The sequence below is a fragment of the Ochotona curzoniae genome, unplaced genomic scaffold (genome assembly GCF_017591425.1).
Source record: "Ochotona curzoniae isolate NIBS_2020 unplaced genomic scaffold, NIBS_Ocur_1.0 contig_4105, whole genome shotgun sequence".
NCBI lineage: Eukaryota > Metazoa > Chordata > Mammalia > Lagomorpha > Ochotonidae > Ochotona > Ochotona curzoniae.
In genome coordinates this window covers 11515463-11535005 of record NW_024466129.1, presented here as the reverse complement: position 1 = coordinate 11535005, position 19543 = coordinate 11515463, and the positions used below count along the sequence as shown (strand labels likewise).

General features: G+C 43.5%; 1 protein-coding gene across 1 annotated transcript in view; it reads left to right on the top strand.

Annotated features, from left to right (window-relative positions):
* DPP6 (dipeptidyl peptidase like 6) overlaps positions 1-19543 on the top strand; it is a 768584-nt gene that overhangs the window by 594395 nt on the left and 154646 nt on the right. The window contains exon 8 of the mRNA XM_040984381.1: positions 4150-4270. Coding sequence (XP_040840315.1) covers positions 4150-4270 — 121 coding nt within the window. The remainder of the gene's footprint in view (positions 1-4149; positions 4271-19543) is intronic.

Genomic DNA, 19543 nt, shown 5'->3' with positions numbered 1-19543 from the left:
GAGGCCATTTGAAGAGTAAAACAGCAGAAGGAAGATTTCTCTTGCATCTCCCTCTGTGTATGTGATTCTCTATTTTTCAAATAAATCTTTTTTTTTAATAAAAATGAGGTACATTATTATAAATAAAGCATTTTTAAACAGCTGATCAATACATATACAAATTTGCTAAAAGTGGATCCAAGACCTAAAAGTTAGCCAAATCTATAAAAAGCTTACAGTGAAGCATAGAATAGGTAGTCATGACCTTGGATTTGGCCATGGATTCTCAGCCCTGACACCAAAATCACAAGCGATAACATTAATAATAAATTGGGCCTGATCAGAATTTAAAGCATCTGTCCTTTGTGATCTGAGACGTCTGCTCTCTCAGAAAGCCTGGCCTCCCTGATACAGACTGAGTGATTAGAATGATATTACACCCACGACAGCAGCAGACACGCCCTTGAGGACTTACTCTGTTCCAAGGAATGTTCTTGGAATCTGTTGGAATCTCATTGGTTTATCACATCCATCCCAAGATTGAGTTCCACTCTTGTCTATATTAACAGCTAAAAAATCTGAGGCACGTGACAGTCCAGCACCTGCTGTAGATCATTAAGCACTACTCCCAGAACCCTGAGCTGTGTGAAAACTGGAGTTAGCTTGGCCATGTGCATTCCGCAGGCTCAGCCAGCCCCAGGCTGTCACTTCCCTCTGTGTCCTGGAACTTTGGTAACTGCTGCAGCAGTGAAAGATCTGGCAACAAAGGCAGCCCCTGATTGGGGGTGGGGCTTGACTCCAGAACGAAAACTTAAACTTTGTCCTGAAAGGGACAGAAAGATATTTCAGACTTACCAAAACAGAATGGTGTGTGCAAAAAAATGTGTTTTATTACATGCTAATAATTTGGACATTCCTCTGACATGCATTAAAGGAAAACATATTCCTTTGCATCAAATCAGTGCAATATAAACTGTGCAACCAGTGAGGGTGTGAAAGGTTGAAGCTAGGTTGAGCTGAGGGGTTGGAGGAGATGGGGAGCTGGGCTTACCCAGACATCGGTAATTGTGGTTGGGGAAGTCCCAAGCTCCTACAGAAATTGAAAACTCAGGTGGACCTGCATGCCATCCGTTGTGGCCATAGTGGGTAAAAAGCGAAAATTAGTCACCTGACCCTGCAATTAACCTTGCCCAGGCCTAGCAACCAGCACTGCATGGCTTACACCATCTGGCCTTGCTGAACCCCAGGCAGCACACATACTTCCCATCATCATTGTCTTCACCTCAATGTGGAAAGGACAATGTAAAACATCTTCAAAGCCAAACGCACATTTCTTTATAGCTTATTCTTCGTTTATTTTCCATTAACAATGAAGCCAGGGTGACAAAGCATTTAATATCTTATCATAGCAAATTTTACTTACTCAAAATATTAATTGACTACCACCTGATTTTATGCAAAAATCCATTGTAGGTTTAGAACACATAAAAGAAATGAAAATTAGTATCATATCTTACCCTAAGGCAAGCTCGTCAGAACAGCTGCTGGAATTAAATCAGGATGTATACTTGATCCTGAATGTTTTCCAGCTCATCTCTGGCAGAAGTGAATATTTTAAGAGCTGGGAGGCCTGAGCAGAACACTAACGCTACTAACTGAAAAGGCTAGTGTTTTCAGAACCAGCTTTCCATGAGGATGGTGAGGGGAAAATGCCTTTTGGATATTTTCAATTTTAAAAACTCAATATTTATGCTATTTCCTCTATTACATAAAACGCCTATTCCCAATAATCTTTTAAATGACACTGACAATACTTTTTCTAGAATTTTACTCTAAAAGTCAAAATAAAAAGCTATTTCACTTTCTACTCTTGGTCTGTAAAGCCCATTTTCTGCAGACATTGAGTGCTTGCCAGTCAGACCAGTCTCCTGTTCTGAAGTAACCATCGGCAGTAAATGCAGGTACAAAACGAGACAGGAAAGAATTGATTAGTGTTGGAGCCCAGATTGTGGTGCAGAGGACTGATCATCACCTGCGACACCAACACCCCATCATGGAGTGCCAGATCCAGTCCCAGCTGCTCTGTTTCTGATCCACACTGATGAGCAGCGATGTGCCTGGCAGTGAGACAGAAACAGCTAAAACATTGGGTCTCTGCCACCCACATGGGAGATCTGGAAGCCTGGACTTCATTCAGCCCAAGCCAGAGCAGGCTACTGTGACCATGTGAAGAATGAGCCAGCGATGGGGACTTCATTTTTTTTAAAAAAATGGATCCTATTTATTTACTTACTTACTTACTTACTTCACTGTCTATTTATTTGAAAAGAAGATTCATAGAGAGAAGCAGAGACAGACAGAAAGACCTTCCATCCACTGGTCCACTCCCCAAATGATCGCAATGGCAGAGCTAAGCCCATCTGAAGCCAGGAGCTTCTTCCAGGTCTCCCAAAGTCTTGATCCATGCTCTGCTGCTTTTCCAGGCCACAAGGAGCTGGATCAGAACTGAAGCAGCTGGACCATAAGCCAGCGTTCTTTTGAAATGCTGATGCTTGAGGCCGGAAGATTAGCCCGTTGAGTCATGATGCCAGTCCTCTTTCCTCTTTATGTTTCAAATAGATAAATCTTAGAACACACACAAAACAACTGATTAATTCTTAGGGGGAATGTCAATATCATGGAGGCTTGGTAATGGTTTGGAACTTCATAAGATGCTAGGTAGTTCTGAGACCACTTGTTCTTTAATTTGACTACACGTTGGATCCTCCTGGTGTCTTTCTTTAAAAATGTTGATGGCTTGGTCCCAGCAGCAGATATTCTGAACATTGCGTTGAACTGGTAGATTCAACAAAGGATTTTTAAGATCTCCCCAAATCGTCAAACATGCAACAAAATCTGAGAACTATGGGCTTCTGAACCAATCCCCCCCCACTCTTTCCCTGGAGAGTGAGCAACATGCCAAAGATCAGAATTATAATAACTTCCACTGCACCCCAACTCCACAAATGTGTGGCATCACCATCACCAAATCTAGCTGGAGAATAACTCTCCAAGTTCTGCAGCTTCATGGTCAGTGAGTGTGTTCATTTGGCTATCTTGCTGTGTGTCCTCCATCATCAGCAACTCTTAGGTGACCAGCCCTCTGGGAGTTGGCTCCTAGCCTCTTCTCATCCACTCTCTCCCGCCCCTCTTCTTGTCCCCAGTGGGACCATTCAAAAAGAGCATTTTTCCAGATCCTTGGCCATTGTGGCTTCTGGGCCACTCACAGCAAACATGTCAGCTTTTAGTTCCTCCTATGGACTCCTAGACATTCAGGTCTCATTTCCTTGAAATTCTGACACATGATTAACTTTGAGGGTCACACAAATGAACTTTGAGGATGTGATGCTGGGTAAAATTGCTAAACAAAAGGACAAGTGCTTATTAATCACATGCATAAGGTCCCAAGAATAAACAAATTTACAGACACAGGAAATAGAATGGTGAATGCCAGTGGCTGGAGGAAGGGAATGGAGTTAGTATTTAATGAGGACAAAGTTTCAATTTAGGAAGATAAGAAAATTCTAGAGACATAAGATATTAATGATTATTTCATGTGTAAATCTGCTTAATGCCATTGAGACATATTAAAGTCATCAATTTTGTGTTATTTGCCTTATATCACAATAACATTTGTCTTAACTACTTGCTGATGGAGAAGGCTTTGTCTGCCCCTTGCCCTGGGTCAGGTGACCCTCTAATGTATTTTCGAGACTCCAGGTGCTCTCCTCAGTGTCCTGTGCAATCTCTTCTTTGACCAGATGGTACTTTTCACCTTGTGTACCACTATCGTCCCCTGTGATTGCCATAGAGCAGGTGCCCACTACACAATTTTAATGAATATTGATCGAATAAAATTTAGATTTCCCTCCCAATTCATCTGGATTGGCAAGAAAGCATGATTGCTGAAATAGTCATTCCAGTTTGATGTTAATGTGCTCAAAGTATCTCATCACACATCATCCTGTCTGTGGAGCTGAAGTTTCTGATAAATCTTTAAGTGTAGATGATGTTAGAGATAGTTGAACTCCTTAACATCCTGAGACCGTCTATGTGATATCAGGTAAATAAAGCAGGTCAGTGAACGACCAGATTTAATGCTATGTTTTTTTTTTCCTCTGTCCAACATAGATATTTATCTTTGAAAACAATATCTACTACTGTGCACATGTCGGAAAGCAGGCCATTCGGGTGGTCTCCACCGGGAAGGAGGGTGTCATTTACAATGGCCTCAGTGACTGGCTGTATGAAGGTAAGGCATGGAATGGGATATGGGTTCACTGCTGTGGTTTCTTCTGCTAGATTGGGGTCATGTCTTTTTGTTCTTTCCTTGATCACAAAATCAACTCTGGTTTTTCAGGGGCCAGCTCTATTTTAAAGATTTTGATGAAGCTTCAGGGAGGATCAGGCTCTTCAGCAAGGGTACTTACCTGGTGGCCAGGTGTGCAGGATGCCCAAAGCCCTGCAGTGCTTCTTTAAAAGGCCAGAGACGCCTTAACAGGAGATGGGCTGAAGGCAGAGGTGACCTCCATGACTGTTCCAAGGGTTGCAAGTACAAGGCGTAGAGCGTTTTGCGTCCCCTGGGGAAGTGGAAGATGGGAGCAGAATGGATGGGGAACGTCTCCCAGTAACCCAGAGTGACTTCACTTTTCCAGTCACATCCACCTTGTTGGGCCTTTTCTACCACTGACTGGCTCCTAGAGATAGAAGATTCCTGCCATATACATTATTAATAAACTAAAATTCTCAAAAGAGAAGTATTCTTTTTAAACTTTTATGATCCATCTCCATGCTAATGAGACCTTTACTGTATCCTTGACAACCAGGTATTAATTGCTCTCAGGTGCCAGACATAGTTCGGAGCGTTTTGTGATCTGTGACCTCCTAGAACCCTCTGTCACAGTCCATTTGGGCTGCTCTAATGAGGTGCCATAGAAACAGCAGGATTTCCTTCTCACCGTTCTGGATTCTTGGATGTTCAAAACCAAGGTGACACCAGATCCAGCATCCAGAGAGAACTTCCTTCCGACTTCTGCACTGCTGTCTGCTTGCCGTGGCCTTGTGTGAAGGCTAGCAATCAGAGCTGTCTTTCTAAGGGCACAGCTCCTCCCATGAGGGAATAATTCACCCCTAGGTTGGTTCCAGAGGGGTTTGAGGAGATGCTGGGCATCTTATCAAGGCAGTAACATTTTCTCCTAGTGCTGTGCCACTATCAAGCTGGAGCTCTGCTTTGAGTACTTTGAGTACCATAAGGTAGGAAGTAGGCAGAATTGTAAGATTAGCATTGCCCCCATCCTCACCTCAGTGAGCCACTCACTGTAAAGTTCTGGGTCTTGATTTCTAACAAGTTTTAGCAGAGATATGACTTGTACACAATAAAAAGCACATTATTAGGGAAAGGCGGATATGGTGACAAATGAAGATGCTATGTATTCCCAGTTAAAATAAGAATTTTCATCATTCCGGAAACCTTGAAGGAATTTGTCTTGTTTTCTGTTACATGAGAGACAGAATATGCCAATCTACTGATCCACTCTGCAGATACCTGGGACCTGAGCTGGCTGAGGCCAGGAACTAGGAGCTACAAACCTGGAGCTCGGTCCAGGTCTCTGATGTGGACATCAAGAGCTCAAATACTTGAGCCATCCCCTGCTACCTCTCAGGGTAGTACCTATGTAACCAGAGCTAGCAGAGCTGTGAATCAAACTCGAGCAGTCCAATATGGAATGCTGGGGTCCTCAATCAGCATCTTAACCTCTGGATCAAATGCCCACCCAACCTTGAGGGTTTTGTCCTGTGATATTCTTAGTCCCATCTCAGGGAGTTTCTGGAACAAAATAAATGCTGGTCAGTATCCACTGTGGTTAAGCTTAGTCTGTGAAGAAACAATCCTGGGAAGGCCAAGCCCTGAGATGTCCCCATCTTTGTACAGGAGACACAGAAAACCAAGCATACCTGTGCCTCTTTCTGCAGGTCAATCTGAGCCTGACAGTGAGGACTCCAGAGTCCTGTGAGATTTGCCCTATTTATTCCCTGATATCTGAGATTCTCTTACCAGTGTTGCTTTTTGGTTTTGGTATGAGATGATTTTGTATCTGGATAGGGAAGGAGTCCCAGAGATGGGAGGGGCAAGGGGACACTTAGTGCTTAAAGCAAGGCTGTGTGGCCACTGGACCCAGAAAGGCATATGACCTTGGCCAGTGACTTCCACTCCTATAAGCTCAACTTGCTCATCTGTAATGAGAATAACACATTAAGCAAAACATACTTTCCAGCAGTTATGTGAGATTGTGAAGCAAGGCATTTAGTGTGTGAGAGCATGTAGTCAGCAAATGGTGGTTGCTATTGTTGTTTCACAGAACAAAAATATTCTTGTTTCCCTGCCTCTCTCTCACTCTTTGTAACTTCCTTTTAAGTGAATGAATCTTTTATAAAGTCGTATTATAATAATTGGCAGGTATTATTAATCTTATTTTGCAGCTATTTTTATTGTATAGGAAAGATTTAAAAAAAAAAAAACAGTATCAAGGCAACATTTGCAAGTGGCCTTTCAGCCACCATTGCAGAAATTGTCCAACCTGAACACCCTGGAGAGGTCAGTGCAAATAACAACCCCATGAACTCCAAAAAGAGAAGGTCTTAGCACATTGGCCTTATCTTGTTCTAGGATAATATGAAAAAAATCCATAATCAGGAGATTTAAAATGTCATTCTGGGCCTCGCACAGTAGCCTACTGACTAAAGTCCTTACCTTTTATGTGCGGGGATCCCATATGGGCACCTGTTCATGTCCCAGCAGCCCCACTTTCCATCCAGCTGCCTGTTTGTGGCCTGGAAAAGCAGATGAGAATAGCCTATGGGCTCCTGCAGTAGTATGGGACACCCAGAAGAATCTCCTGGCTTCTGGCTTCAAATCAGCTCAGCTCTGACCACTTGGAGAGTGAAGCAGCGGACAGAAGATCTTCCTGTCTGTGCCTCTGACTTTCCAATAAAATTAAATAAATCTTCTAAAAATATGTATCATTCTAATATCTTCTTTTAAAAAGTTTATTTTTTGCCTTGCATATCTAGCTTTTGCTTTAATAAATCCACTGAAAGCATTTTTAAGGCATTTATTTAAAATTGTGTTGATGTGGTAACAGAGCTCCAAATATTTTCAATGCATCTTAGTTATTTGTGTCAGCTTAATCTACGCAGTGGTGCTCCCTGGCAGCTTGTAGATGCTGATGCTTCCGAGAAGGGGGTCTCTGAGCTACCTCCTTGAATGATTGGAAATCTTTGAAGATGTCTTTGGCCTCATCTTTAACTTACACTCTTCAACTTCCAGACTGCTCCTTTAAATGGTGGGGAGGGGAAATTGGGAGGATAAAACCCTAACAGCGTTTTCTGAGGGCCTGATTCACTTGGGATATTAATTCTGGGAGGAAAAAAAATAATAAGCCAAATAAGTTAGATATAACCACTGCAGTCTGTAGCTTGTTGGCAGAAAAAAAATGCCATATTGATTTGTTTTCCAAAAGGGACTTGAAACATATTGAGCATTGCAGAGTACTGGGAACTGGTATGAGACAGGAATGCTGCCAAGAATCACCTCCCCTTCCACAGAGGTGTATAAATTCAACATGGGAAAACTCCTTCAATTAGCTAAGTCACCTGCCACACACTGGCTGAGAACACAGCCCAATTTGTCTGTAGAGCTTATGCTGGTCATGGACTGATTTTATTAATTTATTTAAAGAACCGAGAGACATACAGACTGAATGAGAAGCCCATCTGTTGGCCCATTCCCCAAGCTGTCGCTAACAGCTGGGGCTGGCCCAGATCAAACCAGGAACTGGGAACTGAATCCAAGCCTCCCATATAGCAAGAACCCAACTACTTAAGTCATTGCTGCCTTCCATCTCACACGTTAACCAGATTCTAGAACCACAAGCAGAGCTAAAAATTTTACATCTCTTTGCGCTATGCTTCCAACCAGTAATCATGTAATTACACAGAACTTTTATTTTTGTGTAAGACTAGAGGCAGGTGAATAGTATGTGACAAGCATTTTAGGTTTACAGTAGTTGGTTATGCAAAAACTAAAACTGAGATGTCAGTGAAGTAGTTGCAGGACTCTGTTAAGAACCTGCACTTTCTAACACATTAGTCATTCTGTAGCATGTTATTTAACTTCATGACGTTGTAAATTTCCATCTTTCTTGCTGCTGTTGATTTTCTTTTGTGGCTTTTCATTTAAGGGGATGTATAGTCACTGTTTAATGGATACTGTCATGTCCAGATGTGAGGATACAATGCCATCTGTATTTCCAGATCAAAGATGAACTCCCAATAAAACTATTAAATTTATCTTGACAATAGGATGCTGGACTCTGCATTGTCCATGCTTGCAATGATGGAATTATGACAGTTTATGAACTGTACTACAATAATAATATAGGGGAAATCAGTGTAGGGAGGAGGACTTGGGGTTAGGGTTAAGGGAAATCCCAAAGCCTATGGATCTATATCATAAAATAAAATAATAATAATTTTGAAAAAGAATTTGTACTTGCACACAAGACTTTGCAGTTTTGCATATGGGCAAAAATTGGAATTCTCTAAGTTTTTGCGAAAGGTCCTTTGTTGCTTCTGTTATAGAATTGGTTGCATTTCCCAGTTGCTGCCCTCAGTCAATAAACCACTGTCATCGTATTCCATCGTAATCACCATTTCTGTGAAATAGAGTGCTACACTATAAAATTTTTTGGCCTAGGATTTTCCAATAATAAGACTTGAAGTCATTAAAAGCTTCAGCTAAACAATGGACTACCCATACCTGTATTGCTCAAGAAGGCATATCCATACTCCAAATCATCGAAATTGTTCAGTGAGATGCCATTATCATGGAATGTCTTGGGAAAAGACATTTCCCCATGGAAGCAGAAGTTCTTTCTCCTCCATTCCTCTGAAATAGCCATAGCAGTGGGATTTGAATGGGTTTTGGAGAGAGGACAATGAAGGTTAAGAAATTTATGGAGCATAGTCTGCAATTATTTGGCTGAAAGTATCCTGGAGGATATTTATGTTATGTTTCATTTTGTGTGAATAAAATTTCAGGGATGAATCCCAGTCTTAATTCCAAAGGTGCTCAGGAAAAAAAAAAAAATGTGATCTGATCTGGAGATCCTGTTACACAGGTAGTAATGGCCCTGTGGAGTGGAGTGGGAAAAATGTTTAGCAAAACTCAACTAGCCTAACTAATATCCTTTACCTGGATGGGTTTTAAGACCCAGCCAGCCAATACTGATTAGCAATAGTCAGAGGGAAGTTACATAAAACAGCATTCACTCAGCTATGCCCTAACCCCAGTGCCATTGTCCTCCTCGTGTCTTCTTGAAACTCACTTCCTGTGTCCTTGCTGCTGATCCTGAGTCCCACCTCCTCCTGGGAGTCACTGACCTTATGGTCACTCCATCTTGAGTCTACCCTACTGGGGGCTCCAGATAAATCCTCTCAGCCAACCCCATCTCAACTACTGCTCTTCACCGGGGGTTCAACCTGGAAGAAGTGAAAGTCAGGCTTGTCTGGCCAAAAGAATCCCTCCCAGACATGCTGCAGCTAGAGACGTGTTCAGCAATCCTGAGATGGGACTCAGAATGTTCTGGAAGTGATGCTCAAATGTGGTCAGGCCTTGCTGGAAAAGTGGGGTCAGAGTCATACTCACCCAGTGCTGTCAGATGAATGCAGGCTCAACTCGTGTGATCATGGCCACTCATTGTGTGTCACTGTCAATGTCCAAACATTTCTCTAGTGACTGCAAAGGTAAGGCCTGTTGTGCAATTCTTTACAGTTATTTTAAATATCTTTTTGAAGACTCAGTACTCAGGACATCGAACTTTTTTGTTCCAATGAAGCATGTTGTAGCAGCAAATTCAAAGCAGAGTCAATTGTGCGACTTAATGATCTTGGAGTGGAGTGGGTGGCGGGGGCAGTAGAAGGGGGCAATTCCATGCCTTGTAATTTTGAGTATTCAAGGAGGGATGGACTTAGGAGCGTAAAGATGGCTTCCAAGAGAAAATTTTTCCATGGAAATGTATTTGTTTTCTACAGGAAATCCATCCACTCAAAGGACAAGTGTTCATGAGAATCGTTTTAGATTTCTCAACCTCAAGAAAGAAAACAAAACTCGTTGGCTATAATTTGTAGCCTTGCTTTGATTTTAAATTCTCAATACATTGAAGCTATCTGTGTGCTTTACGTGCTGTCCTGCACATTGACATTCTGTGTGTGGAGTGCTCATTTCCCGCTTGTCATCACCAGGCCAGTGATAGCTGGGACCTCAAGTGGTTCTGACAGTCTCCCAGTGAATATCAACAGGCGGTAATGCAGAGTGCAGTGTGTGCCTTCCTGGTGGAGCAGCTCTCTTAATCTGCTGTGCTATTTTTGAAACTTCCTGACATATATTTAGAAAGTGATATTTGAAATTCATCTGCAGTATAGATTGCATGCTAGAGTGCAGAGTCTTCATTTACTGTCTCTCAAGTGCCTGGTTAGGGCACTTCAATTACGAGCTAAAGACACACCCAAACAGTGGCTCAAAGTAGACGTCCGTGCCTGTCGCACATTCCACCGATCCAACTGACATTTTCTACGTGAGTTATAGAGCCAATAGTACAATCAGACCTGGAATAGTTTTTGAATGTGTGCATCACTATTGAAGCCATAGATTCATAGTTACTTGGGACTCCGCTGGTTTTGTTTCTGGTCTGTATGATAGCAAACCTCTGGTTAGACAATGAAATTGCTATCAGTAAATTGGCAGGAAGTTGTAATTTCCTTACGAAGCTCCTGTGGGAGGGCAGAATAGAAGGGGTGAAACCAGGGGCTCTGTTGTCGCTCATCTGTGCTGTATAACAGCTCCACCGCTGCAAGTTGCATGATTGTAGATGAATATTTAACCTCTTTGTCTGCAAAGCAAAGATAATGTGTTAAATGTTTCGTAAGATCACAGTAGGAATGGAAGCAAGGTAATACACATTGAGTTGTGCTGTCGGGCCTGAAGCTTGGAGTACTATATTATTTCACCCGATAAACTAGGAGGGTCTTGCTGTATTACTTTTATCTAGCACAGTCAGGAATCAAGAACATTAACACATAATTCTTCAGGCTGAGTTTTGAAAACTATTGATCTCCAGCAACTCATGAATTATTGTGTGTAATGTGTATACAAAGTACACTATGAGTTCCCACCTGGAACATCCCTTGGACATCCTTGGAGAATATCCCTTGGAGTTCTTGTGTCTGTGTTCACACTCACAGAGCTGGAATTAGAGACTGCGTTGTCAGTAGTAAAGGGACAGCTGCTGTCTCGGTGGACTTTGTAGTTCCGATTGCTCGGTAACAATGATGCCTCATGATCTCCTGTAGAAATTACATACCTGATTTCTGGAAAAGCATATGAAAGTAGAAGTAGGATGAAAATATCTGAAACTTAATCATTGTCTGTCCAGTCTCAGGTCAGTGGTGGCGGGTCAACAGAGCATTGGCAAAATTGGGAAGACAGCCATTCTGAGCTTAATGCTTTCAGTGTTTCATGCTAGGAAAACAAGTGTTTTCCCTGTCTAGCTGCAGCCCCAAACTACACAAAGTATTAATGACCTTGTCTTGGATTGCTTGAGAGGCTCACCTTGTAGTGAAACGTGAAGTGGTTCAATAGCATCCATCTGCGGTGAAGAAAGGCATGAGGTCTCGTCTGCTTCCATCCTCCTGTGCTTTCTCTGATCCTGGGAGACATGACTCAGGTTTCTAGATTTTTGCTCAGATAACTGTAAGAACCATAAACTAAAGCAGGAAAGGAAGTATCAAGAACTTGGCATATCAGCCACATCCAATTGTGACTGGCTGATGCAACTGCATTTGTCAGCTTAGGTCACTGAGACCCTCCGCCATCAGCACCTGCTCTCGGTAAAGCAATTCTTTCCGCTCCTTCATGACACTGCCTCAGCTCCAAAACATCAGTAAAGGTAGATCTTCAGTGAACACCACACACCCTGCCAAATCACATTCTTTTTTTTCTAAGTGTAAATAGCCATTACCTTCATGACCTCACTTACATGAGTTCCATCTGAGCTTTCTTGAAAGAATATCATGTGGTTACACACTTTCTCATCACAGACATGGGAAACTTTTATGCAATCAGCTAGTTCAAGACTCAGAAAGCTCTATATAGAGACACATAGGGTCAATAGTGTAGCTCTGTGGTCCATATGATCTTCAATGATTCAATTCTGCTGGCATAACAAAAGAGAAACCATGAATCACAAGTAAACAAACGCAATGGTGGTTGAACAAAAACAATGAAATTCAAATTCTATACAAGTCACATCACTAGTATTTTTCTTCAATTATTAAGAATAACAAAACCAATTTTTAGCTCTTAAATCATACAAAAAGAGCTGGATTTATCCCAAAAGCTATGGCTGGTCAATCCCTGGTAGCCTCACCAGCATGTTAGCGAAAGAGACCACTGACACCCAAAGGATTGAATGTCTGATTTTTTTTCAAGTTCTTGTTATCTCAGCCCAGAGAGTTTGTAATGATAAGCAAGTATTTCAAATCTGGTCTCTCCAAATAAACCCAATTGCTTAAAAGCAAACAATATATTTAATGTTGTATGCCAGCTGGAACATAAGGTTCATCTCTGAGCAATTAATAAATGTTCAGAAAATATTTGAATGATTCGCTTCACAGAGCAAAACTAACATATTCTAGAGCCTTCCCTCAACAGGAAAAACGTATTGAATCTCACTTCACCATCATCAGAATTTCTATTTCCACAAACTTTCTGCAGGAGAAAACCACCTAGTTGCTCAAAATCATCAGCAATTATTAACCTAATTTTAATTGTGGGTTTCATTTTGAATTCCCAAGGAAAGAGGAAGTCGGGGTAACATTTGGGAGGATAGCAGCTCTCTTAACATTGTAGTGGACCAGACTCTAGACCACCTTCTAGCTAATGACAGTTCACCTTACTGAATGTATAAGAAAAGCAATATCTAACTTCAAGTGAGTGTCCCTTCCATGACAACCCTTATACATATAAATTCATGTAATCCTCTTGAAATAAGTTCTATACGTAAGCTGCAATATAAGACCCTGAGGTTCAACATGTGCAGGCATGACTCTTTTATAAGAGGTGAACCTAAATTATTTTCCAAAGCACAACAAAGTAAAACCATAAGAAGTTTCTACTCTGCCTTACTGGTCAGGCTCCAGACCTGGCTTTTGCTAGAACTCACTAGGTAGGATGTAGAGATGAGTTATGCCTCACTTGTTAAGTTATTGGGGATTTCTCTGCTCACCCGCCTAAGACTGTTCTACTCTGTAATTGTTAATATATGGCTTGTTAGAGTTTTAAGACTGTTTTGATTGCCCTAGAATGCATGAAGTTCTGCAAAGTCTCACTTGAATACTATAAACTGCTCAATTTGGATTAAAAATAAAACTTTCTGCTCTGAACTACAGAGTATCAGGTATATGTGAAGTATTCAGTGAAAACCCACTTTTAGCCTCGCAGTCCAAGTGTAGCAAAGTCTCAAGTGCTCACGTTCCTTGCCTATGGCATCCGCCATGGAGAGGACAAAGGAAGTTGTGACAAAGTCAGATCCATATATCTCAAAGTATGGCAGATCAAACAGCTGCTGGACTCCTCCAGCCCCTGGATTTTAAGGGAAACTTGATGCATTTCCTTGCTTGCGTCTGCTTCTTCAGGATCTTTGTCTCTCATCCATGTTCTTATCTCCCTGCTGATCAGCATGGTGACCAGTTGTTTTTCTAACTAATAGACTGCTTATAACATGCATGCCTTGGTAGTTATCAAGCCAAGAGGTGGGTTTTAAACGATGAAAGAAACAAACCGTTCAGTTGTGGAGATCCATCTCAGTGTGGTATTCTCACAGTTCTTGACTCAAAAGGTTGCCTGGAGACAGTTAAGATGAGGCAGCAGTGCATGCTGAGCAAGGCACAGTATTCCAGGCTGCCTAGACAGGAGGCTCCACTGAAAGAACAGTGGCAAGGAGCTCTGCTGGATGATGACAGCTTTTGTCAAAGGAAATATACTGGGCAGCTAAGGTGTCACTTGGGACACCTACGTCCCCTGTCAGAATGCTGAGTTCAAACCCCAGCTCTGCTTCCAGTTCCAGCTTCCTGTTAATGTGCACCATGGGAGGCTGCAGATGATGACTCAGATGGCTGGGCCTCTGCCATGCATGTGGGATTCCTTGGATGAGTCCCCGGCTTCCAGCTTTGACCTAAGCCTGGCCACTGTGGGCATTTGGGGAGTGACCCGAAAGAAAAGAATCCCTCCCTCTGTCTCTTCCTCCCCACCCCCGTCTCCCTCCCTCGCTGTCCCTTTCAAGTAAGTAAAACAAAATAAAAACAAACAAAAACAAAACTTAATAGGAGAAATTTTAATTTAGACAGTGAATATGAGAACAGTAGTTGGGACTCTCCTAGGAAATGCAACGCCAACGGAAGAATCCATGCTGTATGTTTTACATCCCAGTATTTTCTTTCCTGCACTTATAAAATAAACACATTCAGAGTAAGGTCGGAGGAAAGGTATGCTGGCTAAGATGGGCCAGGTCGTGCTGTGCATAAAACAAAGGCTAACCAAAATGCAATCTCTCACACAGTCACTCCAAGCCCATCTGGAACTGGGGGGTTCTGATTCCTGTGGTCACATGGGGTCCTGAGCTCCTGGGCCACCCTATCTTAGGCATCTATGAGAGCTAGTGGAGAAGGGAGCCTTCTGGCAGGCCATGCTGGAGAGCAGGTGCCAGCCTGGTGTTAGTTAACATGGGCACCTCTGCTTGGGACTAACTGTCCTGAAAACATCAGGTGACCCCCCGCCATGCCAGGTCACTAGGAAGTTCTGGCGAGCAGTTTTCTAGGAGAGAGGGGAATGCCATCTTGAGAAATAGTGCTGCTGATACGTCACCTAGGCAGCATCCTTACCAGCGAAGGAGCTCGAATTTAGTGGCTAGGGCAGAGGACAGATTTTCTGGAGAGATGTAGGGGATTTGTTTGGAATCTGTGAAGAGGCTGGAGAGTTCTAAAAACAGGGCAGAGGCCAGCATTGTGGCACAGTGGATTAAGCTGCCTCTGGCTGATGGTCTCATTCCATATAGCAAAGCTAGGTGGAGTCCGTGCTACTCCACTTCCAAACTGGCTTCCTGCCAATGCACCTGAGCAGGTGTGGAATGCTACCTATAAGGGACACCTGTTCAAGAGTTTTAGCTCGTGAGCTTGGGTCAGAGTCCCTTTCCTCTCTCTGTTGCTCTGCTTTTCAAACAAATATTTCTTTTCTTTTCTTTTTTTTTTGCAAGACTCAGGGTAGCCAAGGGAATGCCAGGAATCCTTCCAGTTGGGATGCTGCTTTGGAATGTGGGGGTAGTGTAGAATGCATTTGAGGGCTGCAGCATCCATCCAGATCACAGATGATGTTGGTGAATACACTGTAGAGGGACATGCCAAGCCACCCAGTGGCCGTGCCAGGCCACCCAGTGCCCACGCAGGGTCATTAGAGGAGGGTAAGAGCTGGATTCTGATTTGTCACTGAACATTGCTTGCCAGTGTATATTTCAGGGGTTGCATATAGGAGAGAAATCCGAGTCATTAGCTTTTGGGATCACTTCGGTAGGTGTCACACGCACCTTGAGATAAGCTCCCTTACTTGGTGTCTCCTTGGAGTCTTTCAATCAGTGGATGTGGCTCCCTGGGAGCAGCCCTTGGGCTAAAGGGAAGAGACACTGCTGCTCCAAGGAGATTCTGCTTTTGTGGGGCTGTTGCATGAGCCGCATGGAGCTGATGCCAACCCCTGGTTCCGGAATTAGAGCTGAATTTATGTTCGAAAACCAGAAGAAGGGTTCTGTGAATATTCTAGAAAGCTGACTGATTACTCCAACTCAGCAAGAAGAAGTGATCTGCACGAAGTTGTGACAAATAATAAGAGAAATCTGAAAAGAGGGAATTCTCAAAGTATAGAAAAACTTCTCAGTGGTCTTGAGAGCTGTGCTCACAATTAGTGACTTAATCCCAAGAGATTTTAATAATATATGATGTTCAAGTGTTACATTTTTAAGGCTTTTAATTCAACATTGGCTGTAAGGTTAAGACCAACACTTTCACCTTATTTTTTTAGAATCTTGATGAAATTTACATATTCAAAGTTGAAATCCTTGATATCCTTAGGAATTCCAGTTCCCTTCTTTTTTTTTTTTATTTTTCTCTTTTTAAATCACTCAAGTACATTAAACACTTAGGCCACTTATCTTATTATATGAAATTCTGCTGATGTGGTAATACCACAACACAGGCTGCAAATATTCGGACAATGTTATCAGAGGCACTAAAGACAATGTCATTTGAGACTTTGGCACTGGTTTCTAGTCTTAGCTCCTTTGGCTTATAAACCTGTTTTTTTTTTTAACTTGCCAATCTTGGTTCCCTCTCTAGAGTGAACCAGAAGAGTCTAAACTCCCTTGTCTCCAGCACTTTTCACAGTCAGCTGGTGCCATCAGCACACAGCCTGATGGCGTACTGATGACCTTGTCATGATACAGTGGATAAGCCTCAATTTTACTTAGTGCCTGCGTTAAAGCAGAGCCCCTCAGTGGTTTCTGGGGGTGGGAGGGGGTGGAGCATCTTTGATCTCTTAGTCCCCTTCGAGGCCTCTCTCCATCAATCCCATACATGGTGAGGGGTGTGTTTGGGGAGATGCTTATCAACTTGACTGTGATAGAAATGCTTCCTGTCCCCATCTTAAGCAGGCATCTCTCTCTCCCCTACTCCCATGGTTACCCTCTCCACCCAAAGGCATCTGTAGCGTCACTCTTTTGTTGATGTCTGCCCTTGGGTAGGTGCGGGTGAATGGCAGTGTGTATTCTCGAGGTCAGAATTCTCTCTTTGGTTCCTTGAACCAGGATGGGGAATGGACAATGGGGAGTGGACGATGGGGAGTGGCAGTCAGAGAAGACTGCACCATTGTGATGGTTACGCCTTCAAGGGATCCTGCAGTGGGTGGAGCGTCAGACTGGCAGGCCTGTTGTCCTCTCTGATGACCCAAGCTCATGTTCATGGACACCCTGCACTACATCCTGGAGCCAAGGTGACCCAGGGGGCACCTGCACGCGGGCTGCTTAAGCCCAGGTGCATTTGTCCACAGCACATTCCTGGCAAGGCTGGGTTCCAGTCCAGGCAGTGGCAAATGGGCAGCTGAGCCTCAGAACTAGAGGAGGGGGTCCTTTCTTCTCCCAAAAGAAAAAAAAAATGCATACAGCATCTTGTTTATAGAAATAGATACAACTGGACCTTGGGTTACTGGTTTTTACAAAGTGAAAATGGCCATGTGGAAACCACACCTGTGATGTGTGAGATTTTAAACAGATGTTGCCTAAGGAAGTGGCCAGCTGGGACCCTGCATGTGGCTGTCACTCCATGGAGACACCAGGCTCTAGCCAGGTCCCGCAGGACTGCTGGGATCAAAGCTTTGGATCAACACCTCCTCCTTTCAGCGCAGTCATTACGTGGCTCATTTCTGGGTCACTCATGTGTTTATAATCCCACTCTTATCCCTTCGTCTCATTTCATGTTTTTCATGAAGCATGAAGTGTCACCCACCACTGTGCAACCTCTGTGCCCACACACAGATGGCAGCGATATGAGAAACTGGCACCTCACCATCCCCTTTGCTGGAATGGACAATAGCCATGTAGTCCTCATTTATTCAAGAGCTGTGTTTCCATACCTCGGCCAGGTGCCCAGGGCTGGCTTCATCACTGTAATATACAGGACCCCACGCTCCTGGACACTCAAGAAGTAAGAAGCATCTAAACCTGGGAAATGAAGGAGTAATAGGCACAGGCCCTTCCCTCACTCGTGTGTGGTCAGCCAGATTGGCCAGGAAGCTAAACTCTGCTGGAAGATGCAACTGCATACCCCATCTTTCAGAAATACTCCATGCATTTCTTCTCCCCAGAGTTCTCTGTTTTGTTGTTCCTTTATAGGAAACAAATATGCTTTAAGCCTGGACCTGCATTGGGATGAGCATTTGGTGTAGCAATTAAATGTCACTTAAGACATCTGCATACCAAAGTGTATGTTCCAAGCATCTGCTCCTCCCACTCTTCTCCTCCTTCTTTCCTTTTTCTTGCTTAAAAGGTAGACTTACAGTGAGAAGAGAGAGAGAGAGCTCTTCCATCAGCTGGCTCACTGCCTAAATGGGTGCAATGGCCAGACCTGAACGGAGCCAATCTGAAGCCAGGAGCCAGAACCCTCTTCCACATTTCCCACATGGATGCAGGGGTCCGAGTACTTAAGCCAAGCTCTGTTGTTTTCCCAGATCATGAACAGTGAAGAGCAAGCACACAAGCTAGTGGCCGTGTGGGATGCCTTTACTGCTAGGCCACCATGCTGGTCTCTGCTTGTCTTCTGATCCACCTTGCTGCTAATTTGCCAGGGGTCAGGAGATGATAGACCAAGGGCTAGGGTCACTGCCACCCACTTGGGAGACCCAGATGGAGTTTCAGGTCTTTGGCCTTGCTTCTGATCCATCCTTAGCCACTGTAAGTGTTTGTGAAAGGGAACCACTGGATGGGAAGATTTTTCTGGATGTCTCTGTGTATCCTCCCCTTCAAATAAAGGGAAAAACCTGTTTTTATTGTGGCCATACCTTCAAGGAAGTTATATAATACAAGATGATATATATAAACAATCCTAAATTTATAGTACGAATCTTCACATTTAGATGCTTTCAGAGAATAATATGTTCTTTCAATCTAGTTCCCCAACTCTTTTCTAATTGCTGTTCATTACTTAGTTTTTACAGTGGTGTCCTATGAGGTGTAAACTTTACCTAGCAGGGAGAGCCAAGAGGCAACGTTGATGATCAGAACATCTGTGAAAGTCCCTGTGAAGCTGTCAGAACCATAACGGAGTCATGTCAGAACCCTAAGCAGAGGGAGCCCGAAGGTTGGAAGTTGTAGGCAGTCGCTCACGACAGGCTGTTTAAGGTTTTACCCCAAGGTGCTCCTTGCTGTAACCTGGCAGTAGGGCAGAGGACAGAGCATCCTGGAGACTGCCCCTTCCCCTCCAGCAGCTGTCTCTGCATGAACAATGCCAGCTTCTGCCGTGAGCGGCTGGAGCCTGCAAACCTGATTTCAAAGCAGCTCAGGCTGACTTCTCTTTGTCTTGAAAACATTCCCCTTTTCTCCAGCTGACCTTGGCCTGTCTCTGACCATGGCCTTGCTTACGTATGTGCCCTGGGTGGCGGCAGTTTACTGTTGCCAGGTGCATTGTTCTGGAGAGCCTGTCTTGCTGAACCTCTTCTTGGCTTGACATTCTCTTGGATTGTCGGTCTACCCTTGCTGTTGCAATGACTGGGGTCCCCCTCCTTTGTGCCAGGACACAGAAGGGGGGCCTGGATCAGGAAGTCTACTAGGTGCCGCCTCTTCTGGCCGCTGGAAGCAGTCGGCCGCTAGCCTTG